The 12,625-nt window shown below is 34.5% G+C and overlaps 1 protein-coding gene across 3 annotated transcripts in view; it reads right to left on the bottom strand.

Moving 5' to 3' along the window:
* LOC136027893 (uncharacterized) overlaps nt 1–12,625 on the bottom strand; it is a 72,848-nt gene that overhangs the window by 9,565 nt on the left and 50,658 nt on the right. For all 3 annotated transcript variants that reach the window (XM_065705324.1, XM_065705323.1, XM_065705325.1), the window contains exon 3: nt 2,574–2,700. In XM_065705324.1, coding sequence (XP_065561396.1) covers nt 2,574–2,700 — 127 coding nt within the window. The remainder of the gene's footprint in view (nt 1–2,573; nt 2,701–12,625) is intronic.

Genomic DNA, 12,625 nt, shown 5'->3' with positions numbered 1-12,625 from the left:
ATAAATGAACTAAATTGATTAATTTAATACATTAATAAAATTAATAACTTACTTATTAATTTACAAATTATTTAAGGACATAGTCAATGATTTGCAAATATAAAACTGAAAAGAAACAAAATTATTTTTATCTTTTTAGTTTCAACAATAATAAACAGAAACTCATTTTCAAAAAAAGTTTTCTTTTACAAATAAAACTCTTATGTCAGCACCTGGGATGAATCTTTCATGAAATATTCTTTTCACGAGCCATGGTCAATTTTCCTACTTCACTGTGAGTCATTACAATTCTACAATTGTAACTGTTTATTAGTTTCTAGTCAAACTTTTCATTATTGTTTAATAGCTTATCGTTCAGCGAGCGACCAGCTATGAAACTGAAAGAAATTTTGGGCACTTATTTTAGTTAGTTGCGCATTGAATTGTTCAAACCAACACTTTTCAATTTGTTTTGTATAATTACACCTTGGGTGTATTTTATTCAAAACAGTGTTTTTGGCTTATTTTCGCTTTTATAACTGTGATGTTCTATAACAAGAATCTGGCAATGCGGATCTTAGCCACAAATAACCCTGAAAAGCAATTAGTTTGAGGATGGGGGAATTTTCTAGGGAGAAGAGGTCTAAAGCTAGGAAAAAATAGTATCAAGCAGTTCGTAGAGCGACTCTAAAAAATGGGATTTTGATACAATAGCTACATCAAAAGAATCGCATTTCAATGCTGATTTTAAATATATCAGTTTCATGAAGTTTAGTCTTACCCATCAAAAGTTACGAGCCTGAGAAAATTTGCCTTATTTTAGAAAATAGGGGGAAACAACCCCTAAAAGTCATAGAATCTTAACAAATCACACCATCAGATTTAGCGTATCAGAAAATCTTATTGTAGAAGTTTCAAGCTCCTATCTACAAAAATGTGGAATCTTGTATTTTTTGACAGAAGGCAGATCACGGATGCGTGTTTATTGTTTTTTTTTTCTAGGGGTGATTGAATCGACCCAGTGGTCCTAGAATCTTGTGAGAGAGCCCATTCTAACGGAAATGAAAAGTTCTAGTGTCCTTTTTCAGCGACCAAAATAATGGAGGGCACCTAGTCCCCCTCCCATGCTAAATATTTTTCCAAAGTCACCGGATCAAAATTCTGAGACAGATATTTTATTCAGCGTAGTCGATAAACCTTATAATTATGTATCTGGGGACGACTTACTCCCCCACAGTCCCCATGGGAGGGGTTACAAGTTACAAACTTTGACCAGTGCTTACTTGTAGTAATGGTGATTGGGAAGTGTACAGACGTTTTCAGGGGGATTTTGTGGTTGGGAGGAGGGGCTGAGAAGAGGGAGATATGTTGGGGGAACTGTCCATGGAGGAATTTGTCAGGGGGGAAGAAAATTTCCATGAAGGGAGTACAGGATTTTCTAGCATTATTTAAAACAATGAAAAAATAAATATGAAAAGTTTTTCAACTGAGAGTAAGGAGCAGCATTAAAACTTTAAACGAACAGAAATTATTATGCATATGAGGGGCTCACCTACTCCTAATACCCCTCTCTTTACGCTAAATTATTTTTAGTAATTTCAACTATTTATTCTACGGCTTTTGTGATTCAGGGGTCATTCTTAAGAAACTGGGACAAGACTCAACAAATGCCTTTTGCATTAAAATTCTTAAAGATTAACTGAAAAATTTATTTAAAATCTCAAAATGTGTTAATTAATGGCTTATGGAATAATATTAAGACAAATTCAGGACGCAATACATGCTCAACTCGTTTTATAAGACTTTGAATAAGCTTCTGTTGATCGACAATGCTAAATTATGGATATATAACACAGAGTTATGAGTAGTTAATATAAAGAAAATTAAAGATTTGAAAATAGCCTGACCCTACATTAAATCAACAAATGCCAAACGTCTTCCAATAAAATTAGCACAACTGCCTGACAAAAAAGTATCTCCAAATGCAATTTGGAGATACATTGGACCGTTATACACAATTGACTGACACATACGTCTGTTAGTGACTTTTGTGATTATTGTGACTAATAATGTGTGTTGGTCACAATTGACTAACACATATGGATCCAAAAATGCCTTTTCATGCAGTATCCCTTCTAAGAGGATTAGCCAAACGGAACAACAAAACTGTCTAGCCTTTTCTCAAGCACTTTCTTCAAGTCTTTTTTTCTACTTTTACTTTTCTTATCTTTTACTTTTACTTTTACTTTTTTCTTATCTTGCTTTAAATTTTTTGATGAAACACTAAATTGTATCCAAAATGTTGTAAAAGATTTTTTTACTTCTACTTCTGAAATTTTGCCAAGAAATACAGTTTAAATCGTGGAACATATTTGGTACTACCCCATGGTTGATGTTATTGGTCAATTTCTAAACGGAAGGAGAATATATTTCATGCTCTTCGCTACACCCTTCTAAGTCCGTGATAATTTAGCGGCAAGTCTTATGAAAGGATTTAATATTTAACATAAAAAAATATATTTTTACTTATTTGCTATTAAATTGCAGCTTTGAGTGCTTTTTAGCAGTCGAGTTTTTAAATTTAGCATGCATACCTTCAGTTGTACTATTTTCTAGTTCTTCGTAAACTTTCAGTTGACACTCCAATAATTGTTGATGTAAATACTCTTGTTGTTGCTGCAGCATTGCAGCTTGCTCTGTGCAGCATTGAACATAATCCCTCTGAAAAGAAAGACAAATTATAATTTGGTTGCATCAAACTAAGGGGTAATATTTACGATATTCGATTATGGTATATGATATTTGAAGTTAGTAATATACTAAGGGGTAATATTACTATATTTACGAGGCTGAGACACTATTTACAGCATATAAACAACAACAGGGGCCTAAAAATTGGATGTTCTGTGTGATGTACAACCTATTTTTGTGATGTTTCACCTATATATTCCAAGGTGACTTAAAAGATCCGTAGGGAAGATATATTTCATAGTCTTTATGCTGGGTAACCCATCAGACAGGCATGTTTTAAGTACCTGTTTTAGTTTATTTTTTGCTGATTTTTCGTCCATGTGTCTTTTTTAGTTTGGCACCCACAACTATCAAATCAGGTTCCTACTTCACCAATTCCAGTGATCACATTCCATTTTCACTGTCCTTGATACTTTAAAAAGTACATAAATAAATATTATTTCTTATAGACTTCGCGTCTTAGTTTTTAGTAATAACTGAAGGAAATAGTTGATGTAAGGTGTTGTTGGTGTTTAATTTACTTTCTATAGAATGTAACCTTTAGGTTATCCATAATTTATTTGCAGAATAAGGGAATAATATATTCACTCTTCTGCACAATAGAGACTCTTAACTCTTTGTGGAGGAGATTCATAAAATAGCCCAATAGAAGTGACTCTGGGAGGCTAAGGTCTTGAATGTCAACTAAAGAGAGGTCTCAAGATCAATCATACCGATCAGCGATCACGGACCTTCCAACCCAGCTTTCATGCAATCTTAGAACAATTTTTGGTACTTCGGTACATCGGTTATATAGAAGACACTATAAAATTTCGACACAAGAAACTGGTAAAGTAACTTCTTTATACTGTCAATCATTTGGATGGCAAAGATCAAATGGGATAATAACCGGTGGGTGGCAGCAAAGGCAGAAGGAAGACCTCCTTCTAACGCGATTCTTAACGACATTTCTGCGCTCTGGGTACATAATTCTAAGGTGCAATTTTACAATTTTCCTAATGAAGTATTTTATTTCACTATATTTTGCTTTATTTCATTAGCTTTATCAAAAGTTTAAGCTATATATTTGCACATTAGGGGGGTGGGGGTAAACCATAGCATATACTAAATACGGCAATGGCTAGTTTCCGCATTCCAAATATACTATGATTTACCCCCCCCCCCTAATGTACAAATATATAGCCCAAAATTGTTTCTAACTATTTATCAAAAGTTTCATTTCATTCACATCATATTTATTTCATTTCATTAGCATTAATCGAACTTCACTTCCCGAGTGTCTATTATATAACCGATAAGTACACAATTTTGAACTGTGAGAGGTTGCTTTGTGATTCTTGAACCGGAACTTGCTTTAACACCCCACTGTAATACCAAGAAACAAAGTCTGGAAATGAAATGCTCTGGATACTATTGAATTGATTCACTTATATTATTGACCAGCTCAGCTTTACACAGGGCTTGTGTGTGCTGAGTGGTTTGGACATTTATCCATGGCAAATGGCTTGGTTTTCTTAGTATCGTGACTTCTTACTGCCAATATTTGATCACTGCTCAACTTTACACTTGGCTGGGGTACCCTGAGATATTTGAACAATTAATCAATCTAAATATTCAACTAGTTTTTTTTTTATTTACTTCATTCAAAATTGAATTCCCTATTTGTATGATAATCCCTGGTTGTGTAAGTTCTCACTTCTCCAATTCCAATAATCGCATTCTTTTTTCACCGTCCTTGGTACTTTGAGAAATTGTATTAATAAACATATATTTTGAACATATATTTTAAACATATAAACATAAACATATTTTGAACATATATTTTAAACATATACATATTTTAACATATAACATAAACATATTTTGAACATAAATTTTAAACATATAAACATTAATAATCATATATTTTGGACATTCCAGTCAATAATCAATGTGCTGGACGTTTATCTTATTTGTGGAAGGCTTTGAGAAGATATCTTGCGGCTTATGTCTAGACACTTGATCTCACAAAAAAAGGGCTTAAAAATCAAAGTGAGACAGTACACGCAAGTATCCTTGAAAAGAGATTTCGTTAAAGAATCAGACAAATTTGCCCCGCAAAGGGAAAATGTGTCCGGCGGTTGACTTGAAAGAGAGATTTGAACTATGGGAATAGATAAGAGCATTTCTTGAGTAAAAAAAAAAACAAAAGAGAAATTCAAAATAAACTAGTTAAACATCAATGTATTTTTATGGCACTTGGTATTAACCAAGTGACATATAGCAGTCGCCAATTCTGTCGGTCTGTCGGTCTGTCTGTCGGTCTTAATATGTCTGTCGGTCATCACACAAAACATTGGGAAAAATAAACACAAGTCCTAGATAGATGATTGACATAAACGGAACGGATCCGCTCTCTTTTGGGTAGTTGGGGTGGGGGGGTATTTCTGAAAAAATAAAAAAAAATGAGGTATTTTTAACTTACGAACGGGTGATCGGATCTCAATGAAATTCGATATTTAGAAGGATATCGTGGCTCAGAGCTCTTATTTTAAACCCGACCGGATCTAGTGACATTGGGGGGGGGAGTTGGGAGGGAGAAACCTAAAAATTGGAAAACACTTAGAATGGAGGGATCGGGATGAAACTTGATGGAAAAAAACACGAGTCCTAGATACATGATTGACATAACCAGAACGGATCCGCTCTCTTTGGGGTAGTTGGGGGGGGGGGTTAATTCTGAAAAATTAGAAAAAATGAGGTATTTTTAACTTACGAACGGGTGATTGGATCTCCATGAAATTTGATTTTTAGAAGGATATCGTGTCTCAAAGCTCTTATTTCAAATCCTGACCGGATCTGGTGACATTGGGGGAAGTTTGGGGTGGGGAGACCTAAAATGATGGGAAACGCTTAGATTGGAGGGATTGGGATTAAACTTGGTTGGAAAAATAAGCAGAAGTCTTGCATACGTGATTTACATAATTGGAACGGATCCGCTCAATTGCGGGGGGGGGGGTAATTCTGAAAAATAAGAAAAATGACGTATTTTTAACTTACGAAGGAGTGATCGGATCTTCATGAAACTTCATATTTAGAAGGACCTCGTAACTCTGATATCTTATTTTAAATCTCAACCGGATCAAGCGTAATTGGGGGGGCAGTTGGGGGGACCGGAAATCTTAGAAAATACTTAAAGCGGTGAGATCAGGATGAAACTGTATGGGGAGAATAGAAACCTGTCTAAGATACGTGACTGACATAACTGGACCGGATCTGCTCTCTTTGGTGGAATTGGGGGGGGGGGGGGTAATTTTGAAAATTGAGGTATTTGTAACTTACGAAAGGGTGACCAGATCTTATTGAAATTTGATATTTAGAAGGATCTTGTGCTTTAAAGTTTTAATTTCAAATTCCGACCAGATCCTGTGACATTCGGGGGAGTTGGAGGGGGGAAACGGAATTCTTGGAAAACATGAAAATTGGAGTATTTATATCTTACGAATAGATGATCGGATCGTAATGAAACTTGATTTTTAGAAGGAATTCATGTCTCAGAGCTCTTATGTCAAATCCCGACCAGATCTTTTGACATTGTGGGGATTTGGAGGGGGAAATCTTGGAAAAACACTTGGAGTGTAGGAATCGGGATGAAGCTTGGTGGATAGAATAAACAAATGTCCTTGATACGTAATTGACAGAATCGTACTGGATTCGCTCTCTTTGGGGGAGTTGGGGGGAGGGGTTCAGTGATTTGGCGAGTTCGGTGCTTCTGGACGTGCTAGGGCGATGAAAATTGGTAGGCGTGTCAGGGAGCTGCACAATTTGACTTGATAAAGTCGTTTTCCCAGATTCGACCATCTGGGGGGCAAAAGGGAGAGGAAAAATTAGAAAAAATTAGGTATTTATAACTTACGAGTGGGTGATCGGATCTTAATGAATTTTGATATTTAGAAGGACTTTGTGACTCAGAGCTCTTATTTTAAATCTTGACCGGCATTAAGCCTCTTATTTTCCTTTTTAAATCAATCTATTGATTCATAGAATTTTGTTAGAGCTCATACCATATGATCTCTTGGCTCTTAGCTCTTCTCGCCTCGTCACAAGTGCCATATGAGCTCTTAGCTCTTGTTTTTCTAAATTTCTATTTTCTATGATTTGAATTCTGAATTTTATATTTTTGCGGTTTCTCTGATTTTGACTTTTTCTTCCGGATTCTTTCACACTTAATACGATTCACTGAAGATTCTTGCCAAAGAGAATGGAAAACTTCTAGGAGTCGGGTATTCGGTGATAAAACATGTGAAGATAGATTGAAAACTACTAACCCCAGTTGCAGCTTAGGGCTTAAGGACCACGTTAAAAAAAAATGTAAGAAAATTGAAAGGATATTGGAAATTTGAATTCCTCACACATTTCTAAAATTTATATTCGCTGCTAAAACTTGACTTTTCTAATTTATCACTTCTAAAATTTCAAAAAATCTTCAGTTTGATAATATTTCTATTTGAGTTAAAATTTTATTGACTTTTTTTTATTTTCAAGAGTTATTTGAAGTTAAAATGCAGTCTTCACAAAGTAAGAATAGACTAACTTTTGAAATCTTGTTAGGTTAAGTATAAGTTTTAGGTTAAACTTGTTAGGTATAGGTTATAAGTTTACATATTCTTTGGTTCTTAAAATAAAAAAAAACAAGTTTTTTTAACTGAAAGTAAGGAGCGACATTAAAACTTAAAACGACCAGAAATTACTTCGTATATGAAAGAGGCTGCTTCCTCATCAACGCCTCGCTCTTTAAGCTAAAGTTTGACTCTTTCTCTCAATTCTTCTTTTTAAAACAGTTTTTTTTATTTAATTTCTGAACGTTTTTGAACCAATACATGTTTTGATTTTGGCTCTCCGCAGAGGAATAATTAAAACGAAATTTGCATTTTTTTTTTTTTGGCTAAATGGCTTTCTCATAATTTTTATTGAAAGATTTTGAGAAAAAAAGAGCGGGGGAGGAAACCTAGTTGCCCTCCGATTTTTTGGTTAATTAAAAAGGCAACTAGAACTTTTAATTTTTTACGAATATTTTTATTAGTAAAAGATTTACGTAACTTGTAAATTAGCTTACGTAAAGAACTTGTGTATTCTCATATTTTTATTACATATATGAGGGGGTTCACCCCTTGTCAGATCCTCGCTCTTTACGCTAAAGCTTAAATTTTGTCCCAATTCATTAAGAATGGCCCCAGAATCACAAAAGCCGTAGAATAAATAGCTGAAATTACCAAAAATACTTTAGCGTAAAGAGCGAGGTATTAGGAGGAGGTGAGCCCCTCAAATGGGTAATAATTTCTGTTTGTTTTAAGTTTCAATGCTGCTCCTTACTTCCAGCTGAAAGAACTTTTTCATATTTATTTTTTCATTGTTTTTTTTTAAATAATGCTAGTAAATCCTGCGCTCCCTTCATGGAGATTTTCTTCCCCCATGACAAATTATCGATGGAAATTTCCCCCAGCATATCCCCCTCTTCTCAACCCCTCCCCCAACCAAAAAATCCTCCTGAAAAAGCCTGTACACTTCCCAATAACCATTACTATCTGTAAGCACTGGTCAAAGTTTGTAACTTGTTGCCCCTCCCACGGGGACTGTGGGGGAGTAAGTCGTCCCCAAAGACATAGTTATAAGGTTTTTTGACTACGCTGAATAAAATGGCTATCTCAGAATCTTGACCCGTTGAGTTTTGTAAAGTAATTAGCGTGGGAGGGGGCCTAGGTACCCTCCAATTTTTTTGGTCACTTAAAAAGGGCACTTAGAACTTTTCATTTCCGTTAGAATAAGCCCTCTTGCAACATTCTAGGACAACTGGGTCGATACGATCACCCCTGGGGAAAAAAAAAACAAAAAAACAAAAAAACAAATAAACACGCATCCGTGATCTGCCTTCTGGCAAAAAATACAAAATTCCACATTTTTGTAGATAGGAGCTTGAAACTTCTACAGTAGGGTTCTCTGATACACTGAATCTGATGGTGTGATTTTCGTTAAGATTCTATAACTTTTAGGGGGCGTTTCCCCCTATTTTCTAAAATAACGCAAATTTTCTCAGGCTCGTAACTTTTGATGGGTAAGACTAAACTTGATGAAACTTATATATTTAAAATCAGCATTAAAATGTGATTCTTTTGATGTAGGTATTGGTATCAAAATTCCATTTTTTAGAGTTTTGGTTACTATTGAGCCGAGTCGCTCCTTACTACAGGTCGTTACCACGAACTGTTTGATTAAAAACCTTTCTTTTCTTCGCTTTTCACTGGTTGCGTACCTCGATCAAAGCAGTAAACGCCAGATTATCTTTAATTGGCTAAGACAGGCAGTGTTAAATCAAAAGGTGTTGTTGGACAATAAAAATTTTGTATTTGGGTATTTATATCAAGAACAAGTTGATTCTACCAGGAAAGTTTTTTTTAATAATACAAGGAACATCAAAAGTTATTTTGGCACCAGAAGCTACTTTTCTGGAATTCTGCTTTGGTGAGAAAACACATTTGACACATTTTAAGAAAAAAAATGAAAAAAGAAGAAATAAAATGAGTTGAGCTCCGGAGGTTAAAATATCATTAGAACCTGAGTATACAAATTTTAAAAATCTTGTTTCTTGACTAAATGATTAACACTGGTTTTAAGCGATGTTTGAGCACTAGTTGCTTCAAAATGTGGAAAAATGAATTTAATTTATGATGGGATGGGAAGTACCAACGACAGTGAAAACTGAATATGTTTGTTTGAATAGGCTGGAAACATACACAACCATGTATATGTAAAAAAAGGAAAAGTTGGGAATTTTATGTTTTAAAATATTCTCCATTTACGGTTATGCAGTTTTTGTAGCAGCGGGCGTCACATTGAAAGAAAAGGGGGGGGGCGAAAAATCAAACAAAGAAGAAGCTACACATGCGGTATCAAACAGCTTAAAAAAATCGAACTTTCCCTTAAAAGCCGAGTTGTTTTCGGGAATCTACGAACAATTAATGTTTGAATTTTTACGGGGGAAAAGCGTTGCCAAATTTAATCAATTAGTTTGCTTATTTATCTTTCCTTTTCAACGTGGCAACACTGAGCAAAATGTGACAATGCCCGAAAAACGTCATAGCTTTAGGCAACTAAAAGCGAGATCTTAGAAAATCGCAGTTTTTGGGTGTGAATAAACCTAAGGTGGGCCTGGGGCCAAAAATATGTTGATGTTCTTGGTATTTTATGCTGTGTGTTTTTTTTTTTACTAAACCCTTTCCATTGAAGGCAGAAAAGCCACTAAACCACTTAATTTCAACTCCGATTTAGCGTAGGTATAAATATCCTGTATTTTTTAATTTTTTTTGCCTATATTAAAATTATGAAAAATATTCATTTCACTGTTTTGTTTTCTTTTTCTTAAGTCCACTTTTTTTTTCAGCCCACTTGTTATTAACGAAAAGGCAGAGCTTAGCTCTAATATTAAACTTTCAATCATCTATTAATCGGTCATGCGAAGCTCTACAGTTAGAATAATAGCTTTTATGACAAGAAAAGATTAAATTTTCTTCCAGAGACTTCTTTGACAAGAGTAACCTTTGTTATCTGAACTTAAAACATCTTTCAATTTATGAACCATATTCTAAATGAGTATATGATTTATTAACCTTACTGAAAATACACTTAAAAAACTAGTGATTAAAGTTATCTTTATGACAAAACTAAATTTGTCGAGCATACGCAGAGGGGACTATCAAAGGGAACTACCAATGGGACTATCAATGGGACTATCAACTATCAATGGGAACTTTATATTCTAAAAAAGCACAGGGATATGAATATTAGTTGTCAATTGAGCAATTACACATATCTTTATGATCTTGATGTACCTTGGTGGCACCGTATCAATCTTGTTTTTCAAAATGGCGGACTCAAAAACCTACGGTTCAGGGTTTTTAACCATGTTGTTGTGGGTATCTCATTATGATCAGCCATGTTGTTAGCCATGTTATTATCCATGTTTTTTACTCTGCTGTGGTAGGCTTATCATTATGATCCGCCCTCATTTTCAAGGTGTTTTGAAACTCTTTTGCAAATCTCTGAATTTTAGTTTTCCTAATGAATTTTTACCTAGATAACGGTCGTCATTCTTGAATAATCTTTAAATGAAAGCTTTTTCTAATCATGCACCTATTTTTTTTTCAAAAAAAAAAAACAAAATATATATTTTCCAAACACGATTTCAAACCGTCTGCTGCTGTCGGTTGTGGGTCATTCTTTACTAAGTTGCAGCTATAACTAGAGCCATTATTTTTTTCAGCCTCAAATTTTATGATTAGTCTTTTTTTTTACCATAAATAAGATATTCATTTCAAATATTCATTTCAAACAGTTTGTGGTAATGAACTGTAGTAAGGAGCGACCCGGCTCAATAGTAACCAAAATTATAAAAAATGGAATTTTGATACTAATAGCTACATCAAAAGAATTGCATTTTAGTGCTTATTTTAACTATATAAGTTTCATCAAGTTTAGTCTTACCCATCAAAAGTTACGAGCCTGAGAAAATTTGCTGTATTTTAGAAAATAGGGGGAAACCACTAAAAGTCATAGAATCTTAATGAAAATCGCATCATCAGCTTCAGCGTATCGACAAACCTTATTCTAAGACAGCCATTTTTTTCAGCGTAGTCGAAAAACCTTATAACTATGTCTTTGAGGACGAATTACTCCCCCATAGTCCCCGTGGGAGGGGTTACAAGTTACAAACTTTGACCAGTGTTTACATATAGTAATGGTTATTGGGAAGTGTAAAGACCTTTCCAGGGGGAGTTTTTGGTTGGGAGGAGGTGTTGAGAAGAGGCGGACATGTTGGGGAACTTTCCATCGAGGAATTTGTCAAAGAGGAAGAAAATTTCCATGAAGGGAGCCCAGGAATTTCTAGCATTATTAAAAAAAAATAATGAAGAAATAAATACGAAAAAGTTTTTTTTCAACTGAAAATAAGGAGAAGCATTAAAACTTAAAACGAACAGAAATTATTACGCATATTAGGGGGTCACCTCCTCCTAATATTTCGCTCTTTACGCTAATGTTTTTTTAGTAATTTCAACTATTTATTCTACGGCTTATGTGATTCAGGGGTCATTCTTAATGAATTGGGACAAAATTTAAGCTTTAGGGTAAAGAGTGAGGTACTGACGAGGGGGTGAACCCCTCATATATGTAATAAAAACGTGAGGATACAAAGTTCGTTACGTAAGCTAATTTATAAGTTACGTATATCTTTTACTAATAAAAACATTCGCAAAAAATTAAAAGTTCTAGTTGTCTTTTAAGCAACCAAAAAATCGGAGGGCAACTAGGTTTCCTCCCTCTCTCCTTTTATTCTCAAAATCATTCGATCAAAACTATAAGAAAGCCATTTAGCCAAAAAAAAAATAAATATGCAAACTTCGTTTTAATTATTTCTCTGCGGAGAGCCAAAATCGAAAGATGCATTGATTCAAAAACGTTCAGAAATTAAATAAAAAAGAAACACGTTTTTTTTAACTGAAAGTAAGGAGCGACATTGAAACTTAAAACGAACAGAAATTACTTCGTATATGAAAGGGGCTGCTTCCTTATCAACGCCCCGCTCTTTACGCTAAAGTTCAGAGTGTGAAGAAAGTTTCTTCTGCGGGAGGGGGAGGGGAGGTTGTAATAAAAACGTTGGTAGGCTACTCGTCTGTAATCCCGACCACACTCAAGTTTTTGATCCGAGTAAAACCTGTTTCCCTATTTGCATTCGGAGATAATTAGTCTCAGTTAATAAACTACTCTACAGGTATATTTTAATTGAATATTTGATATATAGAGTTGTTTTGATTAGATTCAATTAGGTATTTAATATAATACTTTCTGAATGGCCTACTTTCCA

The sequence above is a fragment of the Artemia franciscana genome, chromosome 6 (genome assembly GCF_032884065.1).
Source record: "Artemia franciscana chromosome 6, ASM3288406v1, whole genome shotgun sequence".
NCBI classification, from domain to species: domain Eukaryota; kingdom Metazoa; phylum Arthropoda; class Branchiopoda; order Anostraca; family Artemiidae; genus Artemia; species Artemia franciscana.
The sequence above is the reverse complement of the archived record's forward strand: the minus strand, read 5'-3'. Positions and strand labels throughout refer to the sequence as shown.